Consider the following 27986-nt stretch of genomic DNA (forward strand, 5'->3'; position numbering starts at 1 on the left):
TTTTTTTTCTTCCCCTTTTTTTCCTGATGAGGAGGGGAGTGATGGAGAGGCTTGGTGAGCACCTGGTGTCCAGCCAAGGTTAACCCACCACAAGTCCTGAGAGAACTGGCTGATGTAGTTGCCAAGCCAATTTCTAAAAAGGGTAGAAAGGAGGACACTGGGAACTACCAACCTGTCAGCCTCATGTCTGTGCCTGGGAAGATCATGGTGGAACAGATCCTCCTAGAAGCTATGCTAAGGCACATGGAGGACAGGGAGGTTATGTGAGATGGCCAGCGTGGCTTCAGCAAGTGCAAGTCCTGCCTGATCAACATAGTGGCCTTCTGTGATGGAATAACTACATCAGTGGACAAGAGAAGAGCTACAGATGTCATCTATATGGGCTTCTATAAGGCCTTTGACACGGTCCCACACAACATCATTCTCTCTAAACTGGAGAGATGTAGATTTGATGGGTGGACTGTTCAGTGGATGCGGAACTGGTTGGATGGTTGCGTCCAGAGGGTAGTGGTCAATGACTCAATGTCAAGAGGGAGATTGGTGACAAGCGGTGTCCTTCAGGGGTCCATATTGGGACTAGTACTGTTTAATATCTTCATCAGTGATGCAGACAGTGTGACTGAGTGCACCCTCAGCAAGTTTGGAGACACCAAGCTGAGTGGTGCGGTTGACATGCCTGAGGGATAGGATGCCATCCAGAGAGACCTGGACAATTGCAAGAAGTGGGCCCATGTGAACCTCATGAGGTTCAACAAAGCCAAGTGCAAGGTCCTGCACATGAGTCAGGGCAACCCCTGGTATCAGGACAGGCTGGGGGATGAAGGCATTGAGAAGAGTCCTGCTGAGAAGGACTTGGGGGTACTGGTGGATGAAAAGTGGGGCCACAAAAATGATCAGAGGACTGGAGCACCTCTCCTGTGAACACAGGCTGAGTTGGGGTTGTTCAGCCTGGAGAAGAGAAGGCTCCAGGGAGACCTTATAGCAGCCTTCCAGTACTTAAAAGGGGACTTATAAGAAAGATGGGGACATCTTTTAGCAGGGGCTGTTGCAATAGGATGAGAGGTAATAGTTATAAACTAAAAGAGGGTAGATTTAGACTAGATATAAGGAAGACATTTTTTACAATGAGGGTGGTGAAACACTGGAACAAGTTGCCCAGAGAGGTGGGAGATGCCCTATTCCTGGAAACATTCAAGGTCAGGTTGGATGGGGCTCTGAGCAATGTGATGTGGTTGAAGATGTCTCTGGTCATTTCAGTGGGGGTCATACTAGATGACCATTAAGGGTCCATTCCAACCCAAACTATTCTATGACTTTATGATTATTTTCTAGTAGCACTGCTAATTTGGTTAGCAGTATGCTGCTCGTATTATAGCTTAAAATCCTTCTGCCAGGGTAAAGCCCCTTATAAACCAAGAGCTAGCTTAAGATCTAATGTACTGTTCAATTGTTTTTGTAAAAGAGAAGATTTTGCACCTCATTGGTTTGATAAATGTACTTGAAGCATTTTAATATTAAAATTATTGGTGGAAAAAAATGAAGTGAGACCTTATGCTGGCTGTCTCAGCTAACTGAATTTATTATATTTTGCTACTTTCCATTCTCCTTGTTTCTATAGTAGTGAGGGTAGTCTAGTAATAAACTAAACACAAACACTTATTCGGATATTAAAGCAATAATAAAGTTGACTCTCTCTCTTATCAGCCACTAGTCCTGTGCTTTGGATTACTAAAATAATAGTGATTTAAGTTACATCTGCTGCAAGAAGAAAGTTAGTGGAAATCTGTAAGTACTTGCTCAAATGACAGCGTTGATATATGCTTCTTACACAGTGTCTAGATTAGTAAGACGGATGTCATTTAAAATATGTTCCCTAGCACACTTTTAAACATTCATGGAGCAAGTGTTCAACACGTCTGAAAATGTGTTAGCTTTATCTAAGAATCCTGCACTTTTTTTGTGACACTTTTTTTACAGATTAAGCTGGTATGCCCAAAATGCCATCAGTCATAGTCTGTGTAACAATTTGAACACCTATCTACATCCTTCATAATTATGAAAGTAAGTTTATTAACACTTCTAAGCTAGACCCTACCTTGTAGCTTTTCCTGGACCTTAGCTCCTAGTTTTTACAGTTTAACTACATGTTTAGACAAAGAGAGCAAAGACAGTGATCCATTTTGTAATTCTCCTTCCGACAAATTTTACCTTCTACTAAAACTATAATATTTAGCTCACTATTTTAAGAAGACATGAATTGAAACAACAATGAAACTTTCTAACTCTTCCTGTAATTACTCTAGGAATTTATAGACATTACATGACGTGCCTATTCAAGATGAGATTTTTTTCAATCACATAGTGACTTGGAGAGGCTTAGGCACACCTACCGACTCTAATGCTGGGCTTTTTATTGCTTTTCAGCTATTTGTTGCTTTTTTCCTGGCTTCCTCAATTCTATGAACAGAAGAATGTACCTGTGCATGTGAATGACTTCTTATCCTTACTGCTCTTGGTTAGAGATACCCAAGGGGCACTTTTAACTCTTGCAATCCTGTCCAAAGCTGCACCTTATCCAGGTGGGGATTCTGAAGAAGGTGCAGCCCCAAATACCTTTTTGTAAGTTTGCTGTGGGACTGCATCTGCCTTTGAGCCCATTGACTTTCAAAGATCCTTTTAAAACTACAGCTCCTAGCCTGATTTGCAAACTAGAAAATACATGATTTTCTGTAGATAGTATAAGGCTTCCTTCTCTACTGTATTTGTTATAAATTACAGTATTTTGATATTGATGAGATCAGAAAGACAGTATGGTGCAGGCAGTACCATTCTCTTGAATCTGTGCATGTTGGCAGATACGTTCAAATTTCAGAGATTAATTCAATTCTGCAGTTAAAAAAAAAAAGGAAAAAAAATAGGTTTTTTTCTCCTTGAGACACACCAGGGAGCAATGTTAATCCAAAAAGGGAAAGGAGAAGGTCATGTCTCTTCAACTGTACAAGTCTGTGGAGCAACCTGAGCATGCTTTGGAAGGGAGCAGAATATATTCTAGTCAAAGCACAGGAATTCTTCATGCTTCCTGTAATTCAGTACTATCCCACATCATCTTTGAACAGGGCTGTTTCTTAAATGCCATCTTTAGATTAATCGAGAAGTTGGAAATGATTTCTTGCTGTTGCTCATGTAGTAAGAGCCATTGACAGAGGAAGCTGGTAATTACAGAAGAATGGCACAACGTGGTTAAATTGAGGGGAAATGTTCTGTTGTCTTAGTATGGATGTTATGTTGAAATTACCTTGAATCAATCTGTTAAAAAAGTTTTTAATTTTGTTATGCATGCTGCAGAAATTAGTTTCTTGTTTAGTATTCTTGATTGGCTCTGCTGTAGTTCCTTTATGCATGCAAATTCAAGATGTGTACAGCTTAATTCCTGATACTTGCTTCCAACCTCTAATCTGTCACAATTGAATCATTGTTCATGGGTTCATTGTGCAATTAGTTGAATAGATGCACTTTTCTCTTTCTAAAAGTAAGGCTGTTATCTTTTCTGCAATCTATTTTGCTTGGAGGCAAGTGTGTTATAGATAATCACAGAGTGACAATGAAAGAGAAGTTCTCAATTCCTAATCCATCAGTCTCTGTATGCTAGATGAGTTCTCACATTACTTTGGTTACTCTCTTTATGTTGCTGTGACTTTTTTTTTGTAGGGATGAATGCCTAGTTTGGATGGTCAGTAAGATAAAACCTATATTTTGTGTCCTATGAGCTGGCTGATAGCATAGCAGACCCCTGAACATTCTTCTGTGGCTGCTATTTACTTGGGTATCAAATGCTTGCCCTCTGCTGCTTTCTTTTGTGACTTACCAAAAGAGTTTTTATTATGTTCAACCCAAAGAACTTTATTTTCAGGGGCTGTTTTCCTGAAAGCTTTTAGTCAGAAAATAGAATCTGGAAAAATATCATCTGTAATAAATCTTATCTGTTACATTGTTTAGTTGCTTACATGATTTGTGGACTTTTGGTCTTGATGGTGAGGAGGTCTTGTTATATTACCTAAAATGCTGGTTACAGTATTTTCACAACACGCCTAAGCTATACAGGAAAGCAAGCAATTTCTGAAGCCTTTATTTCCAAATGTTATGAAGAATGTGAAAGAGCAATTGAGTTACAACAAGCCTCAGAGAAAGTAAGAAGAAAATTACTTTTATAGAGAAATCTCTAGTGTCGTTTTGTCACTTGGCTGCACCTGCCATAGAATCATAGAATAGTCTGGGTTGGAAGGGGCCTTTAGAGACCATCGAGTCCCAACCCCCCTGCCATGGGCAGGGACACCTCCCACTAGACCAGGTTGCTCAAAGCCTGGCCTTGAACACCTCCAGGGATGGGGGCATCCACAACTTCCCTGGGCAGCCTGTTCTGTGCCTCTCCACCCTCATAATGAATAATTTCTTCCTTACATCTAATCTATCCTCTTTTAGTTTAAATCCATTACCCCTCATCCTATCACTACACTCTCTGATCAAGAGTGCCTCCCCATCTCGCCTGTAGCCCCCTTGAAGTACTGGAAGGCAGCTATAAGGTCTCCCCAGAGCCTTCTCTTCTCCAGGCTGAACAACCCCAACTCTCTCAGCCTGTCCTCGTAGGAGAGGTGCTCCAGCCCTGTGACCATCTTCGTGGCCCTCCTGTGGACCCTCTCCAACAGGTCCATGTCTTCCCTGTACTGAGGACTCCAGAGCTGGATGCAGTACTGCAGGTGGGGTCTCATGAGAGCAGAGGAGGAGAATCACCTCCCTCAACCTGCGGATCACACAGGATACAGTTGGCTTTCTGGGATGCGAGTGCACATTACTGGGTCATGTTAACCTTCTCATCAACCAACTTCCCCAAGTCCTTCTCCTCAGGGCTGCTGTCATTGTTTGGGGCCATTTTTGTCCCCTATATTAATCCTAGCAGATAGCAATATGATCACCATACTTTCTATAATATGAGAGGAAATGAAATGCAGTTGGTGGAAAAGAAATGTAGAGGCAATGCTGTAAATAGTGAAGTACAGAAGAGTAAGAACTAGTAGTGAAATATGAATCACCTTGACATGTTAATACCAGTTTAATAAAATTGGAAAAAAGGCAATTAAAGTGTTCATGATACCTTAATGAGATAAAGGCATTGAAGAAAATATTTGAAAATAACTAGCTAATTTCAAAGCTTTGAGTCTTGACTGTTTATTTCTTTCAAATATTGGAGAATTCATTAGTTTGTAATTGTAGATTTAGGTGAGATAATATATACTGATATGTACCTTTTTCCTAAAAACATTTGCGCATTTCATTGTTTTTGGGATTCTTTGTAAAGGGAAAGGATAAACTGATTAGCGTTTATAATGTAAAACATTGCTTGAATGTGTGTAAATAAGCAGCATTTTCAGAGTAGCAGGCTGAAATGTTTGCTTTTAACTTTTTAAATGAGCATTCAAAATTACATCTGACATCACAAGATAAAAGAACAACTTCAGATATCATGGGAGTTTAGTATTTCGTCTAGAAATGATACTGAGTGTCTGTAAGATCTGGGGTTTGAAGTCAAGCAACGACACTTAAAACTGTTGATCTCTTGATAAAAATAATTGAATATAAATCTGCCCACCTTTCGGACAGATGCATGATAGCATCTAGTCCTATAGTACTTGATACACGTTTAAATATCTATGAAGGAGGATACATATCTCAGCCTGTGGTTTTTTTTCATTGAACTGTTCCCCTGCCTGAGTAATTTATTATGTAGTAAATATGTAAGCCTTTATTCCATGTAGATCTATGAGTTTATTTTATAAACCTTTATTTTAAAGGTATTTATTACTAGGTATGCTTAAAATTAGCAGCCTTTGGTATTTAAAATACAACTTGCTTGCAGAGCATTTCCACTGCACAGCAGGACAGTCTGCCATCTTCTTCTGCTGCCCTGTTTGATTTCTCTATCCATTAAGCTGTGAAGCCACAGCAGAAGTGTCACCCCTTAGCATTATTTAAAAGCACATTTGTGGGTTCCAGTGAATTTATGTTGGACCATATCTTGATGGAGGTCTGTCCTAACTTTCTGTCTGAACTGGCTGCTTGTATTGGGCATAAACTGTGGGGTTTGGTAGCAAGGGCTGCAGGGTTCCCCTGCGTGGGAGGAGGTCGTGAGCCACCCTGTGCTGCTACAGCTGGTTTCAGCTCACTCCAAAGTGGATAAAACCAGCTCTCTCTGGGGCAGAACTTTGGAGGAGCATGTGGTGCCTCATTTCACGCATACTGAAGAAAAGGAGCAGCTGCTGAGGGCAGAGGGCGCAAGGACACACATGAGGAAACACAAGGATGTGTGTGAGGACACACAGAAGGTGATGGGAGGAGACAGGGAAAGACTTGTGCATCTGCAGAGAAGGAGCGGAGAAGCAGTAAGAAGCAAAGAGCAAGAGACAAAAAGAGTAAGATGCAAGGAGAGGCAAAAAGAAACCTCTAGGCCCTGACCCCAGCCTCCTGCCATGACCGTTGTCTTGCCAAAGGGATGTAGAAGGGACCAAGAGTAACACTCGGTGAAAACAAGGGAAACTGGGGGAGGAATAGGGGAGGAGAAGAGCTGGACTGAAGTGGGGCCTGGAGAGGAAGGATGCTTCCCTAAGTGCTCATTTACCTCTTGGTCTTTTTTCCTCAATACTTGACTCTGTAATTAAAAGTTTACGTTAATAGGCAATAAACTAAGTGAATTCCCTCAGTCAAGACTGCCTTACTGATGCAGCTCTAATTCCAGAAGGCATTGCAGCACCACCGTTACCTGACAAAAAGAGCTGATGGAAAGCGTAACAGTGGGGAAAAACATGATATTCGGTAGCTCATCCCTTGTGCATGGCCAGTGGTGTTGGTTATTTGTTCCGTTTCACATAATGGAGGGAAATGTGCAGCTTTAGAGGTGCACTTTTTCCATTTATACAGCTTTTTTTTTTAATCAAGTGGGAACTCAGAAGTGCTGTTGAACTTGTTTTACATCATCTTTCTTGTGAAAATTGAGTTTTCATACTTAATCACTAAAACATGACAGAAAAATATCTGAAGCATGTACCACCTGTGTTTCCTTTCATCTTGATTCATTCATTAGCTTCCTCCTATTAAAAGCCCTCCAAGACACAATTAACCCTTTTTTAATACTGTGAAGCTTGAAATGATCATTAAAACTTCTTAAAGCAGAGAAACTTACTTTCAAAAGCAGTTTAATATTATAATTTTCATGATTTCTTTTCTTGTGGATAGGGTAGAATACTTAGGGTATGGCCATCATGGTTCCAGTCTTAGCAGACTATTCAAGTAATTAATGATAATTGGTTGCTTTGCATTGCAGAATTGCGCTTCGTGCTAGAAGATACTTTGATGAAATAATTTTCTGTAATGGAATGTTGTCTTCTGAGTATGGACTATATAATAATGATATTGTCAGTGAATCCTTTTTGTCCAGTAAGAAGAAAATATAATTGAAGATAAAAATACGTTGCCAAAAGTCTTGCTTTTTTCTCCCCCTTTACATTCTCCTATATTGTGAATTGTGCTGTTGCCACAAGAAGGCGAACATCTACTTATGTTTTCTGATTTACTGAGTTGTTTTTGTTTTTAACATCCTTTAAAATGCACAAACATGCTGTCCATTTTATTGTAGTACTAACTTCAGTGCAGTTGTGTCAACATACATGAAGGTTGAATTTGAACTCACTTTTAAAAAAAATAATTTTTTGTATCCTGTTTGCATGTTCCCAGCATTATATAAACAACCTTAGACCTGAGAAATTGATTAGAATAGACAAAATTCAGAATAACCTTTTAAGCTCATAGGCAGCGTTGTTTTCATCCTGCAGGTTTTTGCAGGATGAAAATGACTAATCGCAAAGAGAAGTACCATGAAGTGAAATGGTGACTTTAAAGCAATAAACTGCCTTGGGTTTACTGAAACTGCAATAAAACTATCACGAAGCACTGTCAAAGTATTGATTTATTTGTACTACTAATATTAGAAGTAATAAAATGTAGGGTTTACTGGTATGGTTATAGCATTTGGTATCCATTTTATTAGACAACTCAACAGGTATTATATTGTATCATACAGTCATAAGATATTTTATAATCTAGCTTTTACTGAAGCAGAATATTCATAGGGAAAATAGTTTTGATATTTATCCTTCTCTCAAAGAAGTGATCATACTGGATCTTTATATGGGTAATTTGTTGATAAAATTCTAATTTTATCTTAAAATGATGAAAAAATGAGTACCATGAAAAGGATGTGCTTTGGTTATTGTGAAATATATTTAGTAATTGAAATTATGATTCAGACTAGTTCTATTTTCTAAAATGTAATATTTGGAAACAATGGCCTTTCTCTAAAAATTTTTTTAAAGATATGAGCAGGAGTATTTATGTTATGAAAATATTAGCTGTTACACACTTAAAAAAATGGATAACTAGTAGAACAGGGTTTTCAGAAGTGCTCAGCATCATCCTAATGATGTCCAGAAGAAAGTGAAAAATGAGAGGACTTAAAGCAGCCCTTGGAAATGTCCATGTAGATGCATGATGATGTTCTTATCTGCCTTCTCAATGAAGTTAAGGTAAAACTCTTCCTAAAAACTACAAACTGAGTGAGAAATATGATAATAGCTTATCTGTAGGTAGATGTGAAAGCTGTAATCTGCTAGGATTCCTCTTACTGGGGAAAGCAAGATATGATAGAGACAAAAATTTGGAAGAAAAATTACTTAAAGGGAAAACGTATTTGGATGTATCCCTGCACAAAGGTAGGACAGTATTATGATTGGGGAAGTATAACATGAATTGCCATTGAGAGCAATGTAGACTTTTCAAGAAATAACATAAGTCATAAAAATGTATTACTGATTTGTGTGTTGTTAATTAAACACCCTAATTCTAATCAACTGTGCAATTATTTCAAACAGACTTTTACAGCTTAGCAGATACAACTTTGGAATGCAAAGCTTTCTCAGCCACGATGATTTGCTATAGGTACTTATCAGTACATTGAAAAAAAATTGTGATTCTTTATAAAGCTGTTCTTATCCTTCTTTTTAAGGTATGGGATGCTGTAGATATAGGCTGCTGTTTAAAAACATATTCCTGTCACTCCTGTGCTGTTCGAGCTGCCCGGTGGTCATCTTGTGGAAGAAGGATCCTCAGTGGGGGCTTTGATTCCATGGTGCATTTAACGGATGTCGAAACAGGTAAAAGTCACATAAGGGTGCATTATAGCCCTATTGTTATTAATACAGTACAGATAATTTGGATCTCATTAGCTTTATTCTTTCTTCTAAAAATATAGATAAAATCTATAGATCAAAGTTAGAATTCTTGAAACATGTCCTCACTAAAAAAAAATCTCAGCAGGTAAGGGTAGATGGAGATATTTAAGAAAATTTAAATATCTTTAACTTCATGATCATAATGTAATTTCTATTGTCAGAGACAGCACAGATGAACAGAATGAAACGTATTTTTTATGCTCTGTCATGATCATTCATTAAAGCGTTTGAAGAGACTCTTAAGGCTGACTTCAGTAAGATTTATACATATGGTTGATTTAAACATAGGTTTGTACCTCATTCTCAGTTGGATTGGTTTTAACTTTGTGCTTAAAGTTAATTAGGTGATTTTTTTTTTTCCTGAATAGGACCTTAATTAGGAGTATAGAAACTTAACTTTTGGTATGAAAGCTTGAGACTGAACCTGTGTTGCTTTGATGAAGTCATGAATTTTATTTGGGATTTGATTGCTGTGACCTTAACTAATTTCCTGGATGCTGTCTCTCCTCATGTCTCCTCCACGAACAAAAGTGCTTCTATCAGCTATACTTCTCTCCTTTATATGTGTTATCAGCATTTGTAAAGCAGCATTCATTGGGACTGGACATAATAGGGCACCTCTGTGTGTGTATAAATGAAGGATTAGGCCAAAAAGAGTACCTTGTCAACTGAAGAGATGTAATTTTATTTTTTCCACTTAAAATATTTCTAAATGTTTAAATCTTGCAAAGGTGCAATATTTTTTTTTAAGACTACAAAAAAAATCCTTAGAAAAGTAACAAGAATTTCTTGTCTAGGAGGATTTTCTGTTAAATAAAAATAAGGAGTACATTGTATGTGAATATCTGGAGAGCAGAAGTCCTATTCAGATGAACTGGGAAAGCAGCCAGTGAAATTTGTGGATATTGTTCACATGAAAAGAAAATTATTTTCCATGCTCTAAGAATTTATTTTTCTCAACATTTGTCATACCAGAAATATTTAAATTCAGTGATGGCTGGAAGGGAGCTTTTGTAGTTTGGGAATGTAGAACGTGTGACACTGTTATGGAATATTGATGTTACAATAATATTCAGGTTTTTTAATGGGGAAAAGAGCTTTATATATCTGATGTAGTAGTAGTACATGATGTTAATATACCAAGTCATTAATTTAGTCAGACTTCTTGTCTTTTTTTTTATTTTCAGTCTCATTGCAGCAACCTTCTCATTTCTAGTCTCACATATAACTGAATCTTACTAATCTAAGGGGATTTGATTTTGACTGTAGTGCTTATAAATTCTCAACAGAATGGCTACTGCTGTTAGTGGGATTTACAGCAGTAGAATAGATTTTATTTGCCTGAGTCATTCAAAGGGACTACTAAGGGGAAAGTCTCACTTTATAAAATCACAGAACAAATCACAAAGGTATGTAATTTTCATCATAGAATCATAGACTGGTTATATGTTTTAATTTCTGACATCTCTTTTGACTTAACTATACAGGAGTGGGATAGTAGTCTGGATTAAGTTGGTTGCAGTGGTTCATCTGAAAGAAGGTGTTTCTAGTGTTTTAGGCAATGTCAACAGCGACAAATTCTATTTACCAAGTTTCAAAACAGATAAGCTTGTAAATGATTCTTTCCTTACTAACTTGTGAGGACATGTATTATTTCTAACTGCCTACATAAACTGTATGTGTAGAGGCAAAATGAATGCTTATAATCCTTTAAAATATTAGATAATCATTATTGCCTTATTTCAAGGACGCAGTTTTCTTTGTAGCTCCTGTGAACTGCAGTTGTAATGTTGATATTTGGACCTGACTTTCAGCGATATGCACACACTTCATTTGGAAAAGTATGATATGAGTGATTGGAATTTTATTCTGATTTCCCATGCATGCAGGCTAGATCCTGATTTGCTTCCCTGTTGTAAAGTTACTTTTTTTTTTCATACTTTTCAGTCAATTCTTCTCAGAGAACCAGGACAAGCAGTTTGCTTCTGGAATCCAAATCAATTTAATATAAAAAGCCTCATTTCCATTTGAAAAACATGAAGGCAGCTATAAGATTTTGATTTACATTAGTTCACTGAATCATTCATTCCTCCTCACTCTTCATCAGTGCTGAGATGATTTCTTTGATTAACTTCAGATAGATGTTAGAACTGTTCCTTTACAGAGGACTTTTAGATGCTTTTTTGGACTTCAGTCTTAATTACTTTCCATTGCTAGACTGAACTAACTACCAGTGTGTTTAGATGCAGTAAATGCGTGCCAGTGGGATTTTATAAATAATGATGCTGTCTTTAAGGCTCGATGCTCTCGCCTCTTGTGTATGTTCTGGTTCTACATATTTCTAGTCATGCTTGCTAAAGTCTAATCTTAACTCATCTTTGTTTTCAGTATAGATTTTATATATTACATCTGTGTTATAAAAATTGCTACATGTCCTTCACCAAAAGAAACCTGACAGTCTGAAGAGAATTACTTTTAAAGGTTTGGGAAAGGTTGCAAATACAGCTTAGTACATTCGTGGTATTGAGCTGCTTAGTTGTGGTTTTTTTGTCATTTTGTATTGATTTTCTGTTAGGAACATAGTTTCTGCCCTATTAAATCAAAATTGTAGTCTAGCTAGTTGTTTGTTCTGGGTCTGATGACAGCTAGTTACAAGATTCTTCAAATGAATGTGCCAGCATTGTTGTAATGAACAGTGCTAGAATAAATTCTCCAGGAAATTTTACTTCTAAGCTTGGACTTAAATTTGGGTATCCTTTGTCCTAGAATATTGCATTTTCTGGAGTGATTTCCTTTTTTTTTTTTTTTTAATCTTTGTGATCAGAACACCATCAGAATAGAAGGAAACTCTGAAATACTATTAATGACAAAGCAGAATTTTTTTTGTTGTCATAGAAATCCTGGTGCCAGTGTGGAAGACATATCCATGAAATCTTATCCTGCAGTTTTACACTATCAAACCTCTTCCCCTTGTCAAGTGTATTTAACAAAAGTTTTTATATATAAGAAGATCTGAGATGCTGCAAGCAGGAAAAATGATCTGATAGGAACCTCATGATGTTCGACAAGGACAAATGCAAAGTCCTGCATCTGAAATGGAGTAATCCTGTGCAACAGAAAAGGCTGGTGCTAAACTGGCTAGGAATCAGCTTTGTAGAAAAATACCTGAGGGTCCTGGTGCTGAATATGAATCAGCGTTGTTCTCATGCTGCAAAGGTCAGCTTCATCCCAGGCCAGATTAGCAGGTGTTTCCCTAGTATACAGAGAAGGTGATACTGGTCTCTTCTCAGAGATGGACAGTGAAAGGATGAGAGGCAAAGGACAAATGTAGGAACACGGGAGACTTTTTGGCTCAACTCAAGGGTCATCAAACACTAAAACGGCTGTCCAGAGAGGCTGCGGAGTCTCTATACCTGGAGATACTCAGAACTTCAGTGGACAGACCTCTAAGTAACCTGCTGCAGCTGGGTCTACTTTGAGTAGGGATTTGGCTAGATGACCCGTGGAGGTCCAACATACATAATTTGTTGATGCTATGATGAGGAATGGGAAGAGGAGAATTCAATGATTGAGGTACAAGGAGTTCACTTGTTCTAGTTTGGTGAAAATAGATGCTGTTGCACAAGCCTTCTTTTTCTAAATTCATTTCTTATAGATCATCGTTTGTTATCCATTGTCCTAACTTCAGGATGTCAAGCTAAGACTCTTCACAAATACAGTTTTCTTGAAAACTGTTGTTTGTATTCAGTTGAGTCTGATCCAAAATATGCATAAAATGTTTAAGGAACTCAAGGTTATTCATGCGTCATTCACGTGAGTGGTTCTGTGGTTACAGTTTGCATGAGGCAAGTTCAGTACTGCAATATAGGGCTTCATAAATATTAATAGATCCAAAAACTGCAGCTGAGCTGCCTCTAAAGATTACTGGTTAATTTTTTTTATTGTCCTATTTTATAAACATTATTTCTTTATAAAAATAAAGCTTTTTGAAAGGTTTTACAAATGTGATAATAATGCAGCAGTCTGTACCAGTGAGACTCCCTGGTTTTGTTAATCTCTACTAACACCACATCCGCAGTCATTTTCTACTAGTGATAGTTCAGACACTTTGTTATTTACAGAGTAGTAAGTAGTGCTGTATTCAGAGAGCACTGAAAAAAAAAAGCTTTTAAAACAATTCTAGGTCAAATACATTTGACATTTAGCTTCTGTTACGTCCAGATGTAATGGAGATGCTCTACCAACTTTAGAAGGGTAATTGTATTTTTAAAATTTATTTATAACTATTTTATTTTTGGAATGTATGTTTTATTCATCAGTGTTTTTTTCATTAGTCACAAATGAAACGGCACAATAGCATAGGCAGAACATCGGCTGGGTTGATACTGTATGCATACTGTAGATACTTTTCATTTCTTTAATATTATGACAGAAGGAAGGTTTCAAGAAATTTTGGCACATTTCCTACTTTGACAAATGCTGCAGTTGTATTTTAGTTCATGGACTGAATTTGATTTAAAATATACCATCCTCAGAGTTATAATGGAGAATTTAAATTCCCCATTATTTTGAAAGTTTTCACGTTACCACAACGAGGTTACCAAAGTTAAGCTGTTGGTTTTGAAGGGAAGTTCAGGTTATATGTAATATGGTCACTTAAATCTGGTTTGTGGTTTTTTTTAGCCTGTTTTATTTTACACTATTTTGAGAGTTTCTTAATGAAACATTTTGTAGCTCCAATAAGATGGTCTAAATTTGCTTTTCTGTCTTTTCTTTTATATTAGAATTTGGTAGTCCTATAGATATAGCATTATTATTAATGTCATTGTATTTGTTCCCATAAGAGTTTTAGTGCTTATACATAAACATCACCTCAAGAGAGCTATGACACTCTTCTCCTATTCGTCCCCTTCTCTCCAAGTACTGTGTAGATAGTATATTGGTTTAATATGCATGAAGGTTTTATATGACACCTCAGAAAAAAGCCCAGTTGATTTATTTTTCTTTTTAAAATTTATTTTATTTTTTGCTTTTGAATGCATATAGGCATCTTTGATGTGAGGTCACAATATTCCCCCTAAAATTCAGCAGTTTTAAGTAATATATTGACATAGTTTAGTGGTCATTCTCCAGCTAGAAGGTAGCAACATTTTACTTTTTATACTCACTAATGTAAAGTCCTTGCAATACGAAGATAGAAAGATGTTTGTTTGGGCGGCATTTTCAAGGGTAAAAGATAAAACGTTTTCATATTTCAAGCACTTTTGCATGCCAGAAACTTGTGACTATGTAGGGGAAAAAATTGGGAAACCCATATAGTCAGTATAACTTTAGTTCTTGGAAAAATAATAAAACAATTTGTAAATGCAGCAAGATCAAATGGATAAGTAACAGCCAACATCAGTTTGTTAAGAACAAATTATGTCTGATCAATCTAATTTTCTTCTCACTATTGTGCATGAGAAAGATTGTAACTGTAATGACATTTTTTTTAATATATTGTCTTGTGTCTTTTTGTAAACACAGTAGGGAAATATGTTCTGCTTAGCAAGAGAACTCTCATGCCCTTGTAAGTCTTAGGCTTCACTTTTCTTGACAGATTAGTGTAAGGAAGGGATGTTTTTGTATTGTGCAGGTAGGGGTGTGAACCTGAGGACCACTAAACACAGTTATAGAAGCATCCTGTACTCAATAACTGTGCTGATGTTCTTTGAAAAATTCAAGATGTGAAATAGCCTTTAAAATATCTGATTTCATAGTTGAGCAGTTTCACAGTAGGCTGCAGTGTAAAGGAGCAGAAACATATGTTCAAGATATTTTTAAAGATTCTTTTTCATACTGTGTATTTTAGTGGTGAGCCTTTAATGAATGAAGAATTGAATTAAAACACTTGAAGAATATAAAACACACTACAAAGATGTAGTAGATATTGTTACTGAAATCGTGAAAATTAAAGATTGGGAGAAACGTTTGCTTTCTGCTTTGGAATAACAACCTCTCATACAGGAAAATGATACGTAGTATGGATTTTGCCTCAATTAGCCAAATAGATTTTCAGAAGATGTAATTTTCTACAGCCTAGGAATTGGTTGAATCTTTGTTATGCTGCCCCTAGGAACTAAAATACCATAAATATATACACAGTAAACATATATACAAGCTTGCTGATTTACAGCTGTTGTACTCTATGGATAAGGGAGTCTTCTCCTCGAAGGACATCTTTTGCAATATGTAAAATAAAGCCCCCAAATGTTGAATGTTTGATGTTAATAAACTGAACAGTTGTAGAAAAAATATATATAACTGTAAATACCGTCTTCCAGAAAGGTGGAGAAGGGTCTCCAGCAAACACTGAAGCTGAATTTCCCTAGCCACGGGGCTAGGTTCTGTCACAGCACGGTTACAGCCTGGGAAGCAGAAGGTTCTGCTCATGGTAGTAAAACACACTAAATAAAGTTTGTATGGAAAGGGACTAAGAGTTGCAATTGTGGTTTTAACATGCTGAATTGCATGAGCTGTTTTGCCTCGCATCATCTTCCACAGTGATCTGTTCCATCTCTTGGATATTTTTCCTAAGTTTCTGAGGTTCTGAAGGTGGTTTCATAACTGTGTAGAGAATGTGCCTCAGCACTCCAGCCCTGCAGTCCCTAAAAGGGAAGGGTTTAAGGGATTCGTTCATGTAAGTATTAGGAAGGTTAGTTTTGCTGGGTTCAGGCATGTTTATATGGGAAGCAGACCAATTTAGATTCTGTGTATTGTCCGTAAATTTCAGTTCTAGCAATAGGAGGGTTTCCTTGCTATACTGTTATGACCTTCCCCTTTTGAGTATGTTATCTCCTGCTTCTTTGCTCCTGTGCTCCTCTTTTCTACATTCCAGCCTTTTTCTCATTTTCTGTGACACAGCAGTGGAATGAAATACATGTATGCATCTAATAATGCCAGACTCTTCAGGACACTGTTTACTGAGCTTTCAGAAAGAGACATTTGATTTTATTTCACTTGGGGAGTGGTGGTGGCGGTGAGTGAATGAGAAAGAAGATTGTATTTCAAAGTATTAGTTGGAGAGCATGACCTTTTAAGATTAGTGTATCCTGATTGCTCTTCAGACCGGTCAAAAAGCTAGCACGGTTAGTATCTGCATCAAATGGGTTAAAATAGGAAAAGGAAGGGGGTCAAAGAGTATAGAGGTGGGATGCTCAAATTGTTTGTATAATTTTTATTTAGTATTATGCTGTAATGTAGAATTCATAGAATTACACGGTAATTATCTCGGTGCTATGAGAGCTTTTGTATAAATAAGAGACTCTAGAAGACAAGAAAATGGCAAGCACAGTGCTCACTTCTATCTTAAAATGGGGAGATGGAGTGGGGAAATAGAGAGTTTTAGTTTCTGGAGAAAATATTGAGCAAATGATTGAATTACTTGGAAGTAGACGGGGATGAGATTGAAAGGTGGACTAATTAATAACAAATTATGTGAAATCAATCTTCCTGCTGTGGAAAAAGTAACAGATCTTGTAGTTAGCAGATGAATTGCGTCTTGAATTTAGTGCACATCTTTTTTGATTGTGTCTTACCTGGCTTTCTCATGTCTTAGGCTAGAGAGCACAATGGCAAGAAAAATGTATGCGTTACAGAAAAAGCAGTTTTCAGAAGTCTTGTGGTGGTAAAAAAGTATTTTAGTAAAGTCAGTGAAACAATATTAGTCGGAAGATTAGATGATGAGTTCCACTTGATCACTTATGTATATGTCTAATGCCGCTTGGACAACACACTTTATGGAGAATAGTGGCTGCTTGATGTGTCCTTTATAAAGCTGTTTGACAGGATTAGTAGAGGTAGACTGCAGTTTTGCTAATTTCTGGCTGCAGTACCGTTGAGAACTTGTTGATTGTACTCCCAGAGCATTTATTAAACTAGGTACTAGTAGGAACCAAATTCCTTTGGGAGAAAAGTGCTATTACACTGACTAGTGTACATCCATGGGGAAATTGTGTTTTTCTCAAGTGCTGTGGATAAGACGCATGTGTATGTGGCTTTTCTAAAGCCTGCAAATGATGCCTGGTAGTGGTGTACATGAGAGCAATATCTTGTTGCTTCTGTAACTGATTATTTTAATACTTTCTTCCTTCCCTAGGGAATATTTTTTTTTCCTTTTGTAGCTGTTGGGTTACTAAAAGCTCCCATGGTGAGAGATGGTCACTGCTGAATATGACTTGTAGAGGGAACCTCTGCTGCCCTTATGACTTTTTCCTCTTTTTGGGGAAGGCACTTATGGACTAAATTGAGTCTTTCACTCAGTAGTAACAGAGAGACCCTTTAGATCTTGCATGGGTAATCGTTGGAGAATCTTTTTAAAAAGAACAAAAAAACCCTACAAAAATCAGAGTTCACGTAGAACAGCACTCACCCCTCCCTTACGCTTCCTGCAATTTATTTTCCCTGCTCTGGCTGCCTTGAATATGATGAAGTAAAATCTCTTCTTTAAAATGAATAAATAAATAATTTAACACATCTTGGCATCTTGACTATATAAGTTGAGTTCAGCAGATGAGGAAAATGGAACTGACGACAAAATAAAATAAACTCTCACTTGCTGAACATGTAGATTAATCAATATTTTAAGAAGCTTTTGTCATAGTATTTTAAGGTTTTTTTTTTTACTTCTGTAGTACCTTCTTCACAGTGGCTTAACACAGTAACTTTATTTAATGTAGATCTTTATATGTGATATATAGAATATAAAGCACAGCTGAAATTGTGAAACTGAGCAAATGTATTTATCTTGGTCCATGCTGCTGTTACAAAGTGATATTTCAGTAAATACACATGAATATCATGAATTTGTTAGGATAAAAGGAAGCAGTCGACTGTGGAAAAGTCCTATAAATTAACCTAGCTGAATTCTTTGACACCTTCAAAAGTGTCGCCAACCCAATTGATACTAACCACAGGATCCTGCAGAGATTAGTGTACACAATTGAATGTTGGGAACAGGGTATCCATGGGAACAGCTATTGCCTTCATACGATGGTATGCAAATTATTTCTTACTTTCAAGATTAGGTTTCACTCCCACCTTCACAAGTAAACAATTCAAGAGCTGTCGTATAGTTTGGGACATGGTATTTCGGTACAGACAATATTTTGTTCTAGTTATTTTTATCCCACTGAAAGAAAGACTATGGCTTCTCTGTAAAAAAACAACCATTAGATTTGTAGATTTAGTCCTGCATTGTGACTGAACTGGGATCTTGGTGGAGCTCCTCTCAGTGTGGGAAAGCACTTATTCTCTCCTTTCAGAAAAAAGCATAGAGGCCCATAAGTAGGAGCAGTTTCACATGGATAGAAATTAGTGAGTTCAGTCTTGTATTTTCAGAAATCAGAGTAGTCCCAGATACTTGGAATATGTTAATATAAACATTTTTACCTTTGACAACCTTGCTATTGTTGAAACTATGTTGAAATTAATAATATATTTCATTTTCTGCTCAGTTTTAATCTCCACTTCTCACTTTATTTTAGGGAAGCAAATATTTAGCAGCAAAAATGAATTTAGGATCAGTGCGCTGAAGTTCCACCCTACAGAGCCAAATACTTTCATTTGTGGAGGGTTCAGCCCAGAAGTTAAAGCTTGGGATATAAGGACTTCAAAGGTAATGGAAATCTTTCTCTTTCTCCTTTAGGATATTTCCTACATTGGATGTGCTAAGCTGCTAGGTGTAGTGGTCTTTTGATGAAATATTATTCTGAAGTATTTTGCATTTGTCATTGATTGTGCTGCCATTTGTTGATATGTACGCCTGTAATGTTTTTGAAGCACAAAGAGGAACATCGTACACAAAAAATAAGGGGTTTTTTTGGTTTATGTAAATATGAGTAACATATAGTTGAATCAAACAAAGCCACTGTCTCACTTCAGGATTGTGAAAAAGGCAGTGGTATGCTAGGAAGCAGTACAGCTAACTTGCTCTTCAAACTGTTACATGTGGGTCAGGTTGTGTCTGCTTGTACCTTTTGTGTAGAAGCCTGGAGTAATTTTTACATTCATGAAAGGGCACAGAGAGGCATGTATAGCCTCTGCCTTTACTTCATCCTGAACCATGTAGAACAGCGTGCTCCCAGCTGCCATTCAGAGTTCAGGTGAGACCAGAGCTGTACTCCACTAGTGGAAGCATAAGGCAAGGTGACATTCTCATGTACAGAGCAGCCCAAAGAGCAGCAGTGACTGTAAAGTGAATAATTCTATATTTTCCTTTGAATTTCTATGTGGGTAGATCCTACTCATCGTAGTTAACCATCTGTTTGCTCTTGAGGGTGACAGAAGGGATCTGGAAAAGATAAGATTGCGTATCCAAACTCTGTCTCTGACTTTGATGTACTAAGAATAATAGCTGAGGGATGTCGGCAGATATATTTCAGGTATGAGGGCTCTAACTGGAGAGCTCTGAAATAGTTATGGGAGTTGCTCTATTAAGATAACACAGTATTATTGTGCAATTAACAATCTTAATTCCTGTGCTGCAGTTGTTCCTTTGGATTTGTCACTGATGTTTGAGAAAATAATTTGATTGTGTAGGTCTATCCGGCAGGCTCCCCTCACACAAATAAGTTCTTAAAAGAAAAGCATTAGTAAGCACATATGAAGACTGCCAGTTCTGAGGCTACTCTGAAGATAAATATACTGTGAGTTTCAGAGTTACAGTGTCAGCATGAAAACTTTCATAAAAAGTCTGATGGGATTTATTCCATCCATCATGCTTGTATGATGGGTAGTTTTCATTCATAAGGATATGAAAAGATACTCAAACCACAGTTCTATGTGAAGGATGGTTGTTCTACTTTATATTGCCAAAACTGTAAATGCTTATGATAAAGAATACCTGTGTCACTTAGTTGTGAGATTTTCCGTAGTAACTCTTCTCTCCCTCCCCTTCCTTGCACTGGTATACAGTATTCTGATGTTGTCAAGGAGTGATTTTGGTATACTGCCTTTTGCCTAGGCAACTTACAGAACATGAAAACATGTATCACACAAATAGGAAGTAGTACCAGTTCAAAGGGTGTTTGTTCCAGATGATCAGAGGTTACCCTGTAAATTTACTGAAGAGCAAAAACATTAATTTTTTTCTGTGAAGGGGCTGGAAAGACTGACAGAAATCTTCTCTCCAGAACAGGAGGGTCAGTGGTTTCATAGCATGCAAATGAAGTACCGAATACAATTGTTCTTTTCTGAGATTCTCATGACAGTAGACCTTAATTGAGGGGAGGAGGTGCAGTCTGTTATTGAACACTTAGCTGACTTTTTAAACATAGAGAAGCCATGGTATGCCATGGTTGGCTGAACTTCCTTTAAAAAAAGTACTTCAGAAACTAAATGGCTTAAAGACTCTTTACTATAGTGTCAAAATTTGTGGTATTTGGTCCTAGTCAAGGAGAAGAAGGCAGATATAGGTGACAAAGTATTCTTTATGAAATTTTCTGACTTGGTGCAGTAAGGTTTCCCGTAAGTGATATTGTAGTTGTACAGAAAGTCAAATAATAATCTATCTGTGTACAAAGCCAGAGCCATTCTTTCTTTTACCACCTATAGTTTCTTTATGATGGATTTTATGCCTGTGCATGTCTTTGAGTGACTATTTTTGAGAATCCTGTAAAGATGATTTTTCTCTGGGTTTGAAATCAACTGTCATTTATGAGTATGTTCATGCCAAAAATGGCAATGCCTCCAGCTTGCAAATGTCTAAGGTACCCAGTCTCTACAGATGGAAAATGATAACTGATTCTGTTCTGTAGTAACAAACAACCAAAACAGCATGTTACAGAAATGTGCCTGTCTGGAAGGTGGTTCTGAGTTTTCTCCCAAGTGTGATGCACTCCTATTGTCAGTATCTCTGCCAATCCCTGGTATTTTGGTTTTGAGTGTTGCTGTTATGTGCAATGTGTCACAACATTGCGTGCTGTGACATCCTTCCATCCCATCTTATAACATTTCTCAAAAGGCAGTGCCTTCTGTGGCCAGGATGCTATATGCAGCAAAAATAAGAGTAGCAGAATACTGCAGTTTTATATCAATGATTAACCATACACTAATTTTTGCAATGCTGAAGCTCCAGCCTTGGAACCTGCCTTAAAGAGCTGTTGATCACAGAGGACTGCACGTAGTGGTTGTCTCTGTACCTGCAGGACACTCCAATGCGTAGAACAATTGTGTGTAACTTTATTTCCGTAAGCTGGTGATAATGAAGAGAAAAGGGAAATATTCCACCATATTATAAGGAAATAATTTACTTTCTGAAAGAATAAATAAGTGAATGAATGTGTATTCTGACAGATAAATAGGAAAGGTTTTAGGCTTGGTAAAGCAAAAAACCCCAGCCTGGTTTTTTTGTACAGACCCTGTACTGGGTTCTCAGTGGAAGTTTTTAGAAGCTGTTACTTGCTTTGTTCATTAGGAAACAATTGTATTCATGTAGAACTCCATCAGTCTGAAAACTAGTCAATAAAGTAGTGCATGAAGAATATTAATCTTAATAATGAGCAGTGTCTAATCACTTTAGAAAGTAGAAGGCATGGGTTTAGCCTGGTAACAGATATTGATCCTTTTTGTTTGTTTGTTTGACATGTTTGCTCATTGGAAAACCATAATTTTGCATGTACTGTAGTTGTCTAAAGCAGCAGTGTGATTTACTCTCTTACTCTGAAACATTTCCAAAAGGAGGAGAGAGCTTCTGTTATCCTTTGATTTTTTTTTCTTCCCATCTGAGGTAGCTGCAGCTCAGTGATGGGTGTAGACCGTTAGACACCTACATTTGTATTGGTTTTTAAATTTGAAGAACTCTGTGTGTGTGTGCTGAGTGAATGTGGAAGGTCATAGCTGAGCGGAGAAAAGGTGAAAAATGTCGAACTCTGGTTTGATTGCTTATGGCTTCTTCTCGCAGACTGGTGAGCATCACCTGTGCATCATTACTGCAAAGTAACCTAGTTACATTTTCAACTGTCAGACGCAGAACAGTATGTTGGTTAGGCATGAATCATCAATATCATCAGTATCTTTGTGTCTCCTCCTCCCTGGTTTGGGGGATTTCAATGTATTCTTCAGGTATTCCTGCTTTCAGCTTATATTGTTATCTTTATTCACAAGATAAGAACAGCATGCTTTCTGTCTTTTCCGTCTTACACAGTTAAGGCCATATTCAAGACTGGATAAGTTGTCCTGGTCAGTATTTTGAAATTTGTCCTGTTCTAACAAGTTCCATTTGCTCTTAAGTGAAATAGATGTCTCAGGACTCTTGACACTTTGTTTCAGTTTTGATGCAAATCTTTCATGTGCTTTCATCCTAATTCTTTACAAGATTTTCCTGTTTTTCCTGTTTTTTCAACTGTTTTAATCTGTCATTCGCCTTGGAATGATGTGTGGGTGAAGTACTGATTCTCTTTGTTCCCATCATCATACTCCTGGTAGCCTTTTCAGGCTTTACATCATATTTTGTCAAGGGAGTGAGAGCCCTCAATCAAGAACTTGAATCTTGTTACTCAGTGCACATTGAAAATTCAATTTCAGTATTCGCTAGTAATTCAATTTCAGAGGTCATTCTCTAGGATGTTCTCTGTGTTTTAACAGGCTACCTGCTTGCACATCTTAAATTTAACTATGTGAGGCAAAATGATAACTGTATATCAGGAAATGAGGGAATTTTTTTGGTGGAAATTCAGAGGAAAACATTAGGCACCACAGAGATTGAGAGAATGACTAGTAACAGAAATACTGTCCAATTACACATACATATGCAGAGATTGAAATGGACTGCTGTGTGCCAGTGTGCCACATTGGTGCTTTCTGCTGATGGAGAATGACATAGAGCAGCTGACAGTGGTATTTTTCCAAATTAGTACTTCTGAATCTTGCTTTGATTTTGATGAGCAACTAATTTTTAAAAGGAGCATAAATGTATGAGCATAAATTACTAATATTTATTCATGTATTGAGTGTGGTATCAAAATTGGATTTCTAAGTCCCAGAGAAAATGTATGCAGATAGGTTTGAGGCAGCCTTTCAGCTCCTAAAACATTGAGAAACGTACAGTAGGCTATTAACCAGAAAGGCAGATATAAAAAAAAAAAAGGAGGAATGTTGAAAGACATTTATTGCTATCCCTGTTCTGTTGAGCAAATAGAAAAAATTATTTCAAATATAGCATTGGGTATTGAGGAGGATAAAGAATGAAAGAAAATATGGGAGTTAAAATCTTCAAGATAAAGCTAAGCAATACACTTTAGAGAAATGAATGGATGGAACAGCTTGTTAACTGCTGAGTGAAATGTAAAGAATACGGGCATCTCAAAATTACAAAGACAAGTAATCAAAGCCTGAAAAAAAAAAAGAATAAAAGGCAGTTGAGTAGCAAGTAGAGATTTATTATAGTGGTATTTCTTTCTGTTTGTGTTAAACCCTGTTTTGTCTCTCTGGCAAGGAAATTATTCTGGAGATCTTATATTGCTGTATAACAGATTGATTAAATTTATGAAACATTTGGAGGATGTTTATAGATACTTTATGAAAAGACCAAAAATCTTGGAAGTGAGCTGCTACATTAAAAAAAAAAACCAACAAACCAAGATCTCTGCAATGTTAACTGAGGAGAGAGCATAATATTGAACGGCCCCCATGGGATCTTTGGGCCTCAGAGCTGAACCTAGAGAAACCCTGAAAAATTCACTGTAAAAAGGGTTGTGCAATAGCACTGAGATCTTAAAGCAGCTATATATTTTAGAAATATTTATTTTCTCTGAGCTGTGGAAGAATTTCTTAAGATGTTCAGCACAAGCCAGCTGAATGACACAGTCACTCTCCATTTTGGCTGATCTACATTAGATTTTCAGACAGGACACAATGTATGTTCCAACCACTTATTCTACCTGAAATTTTAATGTTACTTGATATACCAAAGAGAAAAAAGGATTGACACTTGTATTCTTTAGCTCAGCAATAAGGACTTTTTTGTGTTCACAAAAGAAAATATGACTACAGCTAATTTTTTTCTTTTCTTTTTAATTTGGGTTTCTAAGCTTCCACAGGTGTAATATCAGAACAAGACTACAATGTAACTCTCTTGTACTGATAATACTTTTAAAGCAGCTAAAGTTCCTGATATCATGAGTGAATTGTCAGACTGAATTGAAAAGATTTATTTACACGTGTCACCAAGATTTGTGTAGTGTAAAGCAGGGATGCTACTAGCTCTTCTGAAATGACATGTAGCACTCAAGAACTTGCACCTGAATATATTAATTTAAATTTTCTAAATGTATCCATATAATTATTATTGAGTTTTGTGTATTTTACCTTTTATTTACATTCTGTTTTGATTGATGAAACTCTCAATGTTTTGTAAGCATTCAGGAACTGGTTCTGTATCATGTGCACACGGAAATGCCAGGAACTATAAAGGTGGGAGATCACTAACTTTTTTTGGACTCTGTTAAAAACAGAGGAATAATTTATTCAGCTGTTGAATGTACTCTGTTTTTTATATCTTGTCTCCTGATGTTCATGTGTTCTGTCTCATAAACCACTGAGGCCCACTGGAGCTTTGGCAAGAGCTATCTGCTATAGCTGTCAACAGTAGGTCCTGACAAGGTACCATGCCATGTGCTGGAGAGGGAATAAGTGGAACATGACAGGGCTGTGGCTCTGGTCTTTAAGCAATACTTGAAGTTCTTATACCTCCATAAATGCAAATCCTCTGCTTATGTTAAAGAGAGGAAGGGCATGAAGCAGTGGAGACCCAGTAGCATGACCTGACACAGCCACAGAACAGCCTTTGAAGATCTAGGAATAAGCGAAATAATAATTAAAAAAAATAGAATCATAGAATCACAGAATAAGAGTTAAGCAAAGTTAGATTGTGTGAAGCTTACTTGATGTCACTTTATGATTTCTTTGTTGGACTTTGATAGAGCAATTGAAGAAGTTGGAGAAGGCAGGGACTAACCTAAGTATTGTAAAATGAGAAAACTAAGTAAAGGGGAGATCTCAAAAAAGGAAACTGGCTGGGAGGAATTTAGTGAAGTGCTTCAGGAATGTCTCCAAATGGAGACAACATATAATATTTAATTTTTGAAAAATGTTTGTCATAGAAAGTAGTGTGCTAGCACAATCAATAACAATGATAACAATAATAATAAAAGAATAGAATATTAGTCAGGAAAAATAACAATGACTTATTAGAAATGAGATGAGTACAAATGAATGCAAAAGTCCGACCTTTTGTGCTTAATAATAAAATTTTGTCAGAACATCAGGAAGGTTTCAGAAAAGATGAATGCAAAGTCAGTCTGCTGGAGTGATAGAAAAATTTAAGGAAAACTTAGATTTGAAGATTTACACAAATTTCCCATATTTGAAATTGAGATTTTATAAGCTATAGAACAAATTAACTAGAAAAATGGTAGAAGCAGCTATTTTGAGTTTTTAAAGTTAGTCTAGAAATGCACTACAGAGTTCTTCATATTAACAGAGGCCAAAGCAGAGTAACAACAAGGTTGGGTTTTTTACCATCTTGATTTATTATTCTGGATTGAACACTGTTTAGCTACAAAATGGCAACTATCATCTATAGCTTTATGCTTAAAAGAAAAAAAATGAAAGAGATGCTTTTTATGTTGTTGAGCTATTTCTCCATACTTGAGTTTATAAAGAAATAAGTCTAAGTCATTAAAGCACTGTTAAAAAAAATTAATAAATTTAGAGTGCAAGTGTGGTACATTTGTTTCCTTGGAAACATTCTGTTTCAATTTCTTTCAGATAAGATGCAGTCATTTTAAGTAGCATGTACTTAGGAGATCTAATGAATTTCTCTCTGGATAGCATATAAATATGAAAAAAGGTTGTAGAAATTGGCGGAGCTACTTGCACTTCTGGTTTCTATAGAAACAGCCAATACATTGTCATGTACTGGTGGTATTAGGAAGAACAATGTAATTAAAATATGATGATTTATTCAGTGCTTTGGAAAACTAAGTTGTTATTCTCACACTATCAGAGAAATCCTTACTGAATCTATGGACAAAAAGTTCAAAGAAATATGGTGAGGGTATGTTTGTACTTGTGTGATGGCATTTGTTTTTAAATGTTAACATTCAGGGGTCCTTTCTGAGTGTGAAGGCATATTTTATGTGGCTGTAACACAGAGGTAAGCAGTCCTGCTGGGTTTATTTGGAAACCACATATGGTGGTATCGCAGATGAGGATTGTAGACCTGTCTGTGCGTACAATCTCTCTGGGAGTAACTGCTCCTGGAGAGACTGAAATGGGCCAGCAACAAAGCATGCCTCCTTCTGGAGCGTGAGTATCCAAGTGAGAAGCTGTTGGGCAATAGTGGTTCTGGTTTCAGAACATTTCGAGACAAATTTTACACCCCCAGCAATGACCAGTGTGCATTTAAAAAAACAAGAGTATGAAAGCACAGCGAAGTTCTTTATCACAGTTCCCAGCAATGGTTACCCAGGGCTTTCTAACTTACAGTCTGGGGACCTCCTAGGCCACAGAGAGCGTCTTTGTCTTTCATTGCTTTCTTTCAGTTTTCACGCTGTGGAATTGGTTGTTCTTGATTTTTTTTCTTACATCTGCAACATCCTGTAGTAAGGAATTCACCAACTTAAATATGCCTTGTGTCAAGAAGCATCTCTGTGTGTTTTGAAGCTGCCTTCTGCTAGTTTGGAGTCTAAATTCTTATAATGGAAGAAACCATTCATGTTTTCCATGGTGCTTGGACTTTATTTCCAATTCTTTCAAAATCCCCTTGATGGTCTCATTTCTGGGCTGAAAAGTCTTGATAGGACTCCTCATAGAAAAGCCATTCTGTATCTTAATGTTCCTTGTTCGTTTCCTACATACAGATTTCACTTATCCTATTTGAGATGGAGAGATAGTTTTAAACAAAAAATCTGATGGAAAAATATTTTTTTTCCTTTTAATATATGGTTGATTCTTTCCATCACAAGATTCTTGTGCCTCATCAAGCAATCTGAAAGTGACTTTAAAAAATAACAGTGTACAGTGCTTGTACCTAAAGTCTTATCAGTCCACAATTGATTAAGCTCAACACTTTAATCAGTTTCTCTTTCCTTTTAATTATTCTCAGGACCCCTTGATAATCTTGAGCTATGTTTGAAAACAGAGCAATTACAAACAGGAAAAAACTTAAACAGAAAAGCAAAAATTTTGTTTTCAATAACATAAAGAGAAATACACTAATCTTATGATAAAATACTTTAAAAGAACATAAAACTGTAACATGCTTGATCTTCCTGCCTGTGATATTTCCGTGTCTTTTGATTAAAACTGCCATTATAGCTTTCAGATGGAGACCAGAGACATAAATTGGATTTGTCATGTGGTTGTTTTATTGTGAACATTAGCTAAAAAGCAAATAGTAGTCACCTGCCTCAACACCTTACCCTATAGAATAGATCAACACTGCAGTAGATAAAAATGCTTCTATTTTGTGCAAAATAAGCTTTCTTTTAAGTCAAAATGCACTCTTTATTACTAATACAGGTGTAGGACTATTTCACAGAGGAAAATTACTCAGTCCCCCATTGCATTAATTAGCCAACATGCCACTAGGAAGAAGCAATTTCATGCCAA

The 27986-nt window shown here is 36.8% G+C and overlaps 1 protein-coding gene across 1 annotated transcript in view; it reads left to right on the top strand.

Annotated features, from left to right (window-relative positions):
• The window catches only part of WDR25 (WD repeat domain 25), a 63360-nt gene that overhangs the window by 27851 nt on the left and 7523 nt on the right, over nucleotides 1–27986 (top strand). Inside the window, exons 2-3 of the mRNA XM_010079358.1 lie at nucleotides 9110–9257; nucleotides 18860–18990. Of these exons, the coding sequence (XP_010077660.1) occupies nucleotides 9110–9257; nucleotides 18860–18990 (279 nt within the window). The remainder of the gene's footprint in view (nucleotides 1–9109; nucleotides 9258–18859; nucleotides 18991–27986) is intronic.

The sequence above is a fragment of the Pterocles gutturalis genome, unplaced genomic scaffold (assembly GCF_000699245.1).
Source record: "Pterocles gutturalis isolate BGI_N339 unplaced genomic scaffold, ASM69924v1 scaffold84, whole genome shotgun sequence".
Taxonomy (NCBI): domain Eukaryota; kingdom Metazoa; phylum Chordata; class Aves; order Pterocliformes; family Pteroclidae; genus Pterocles; species Pterocles gutturalis.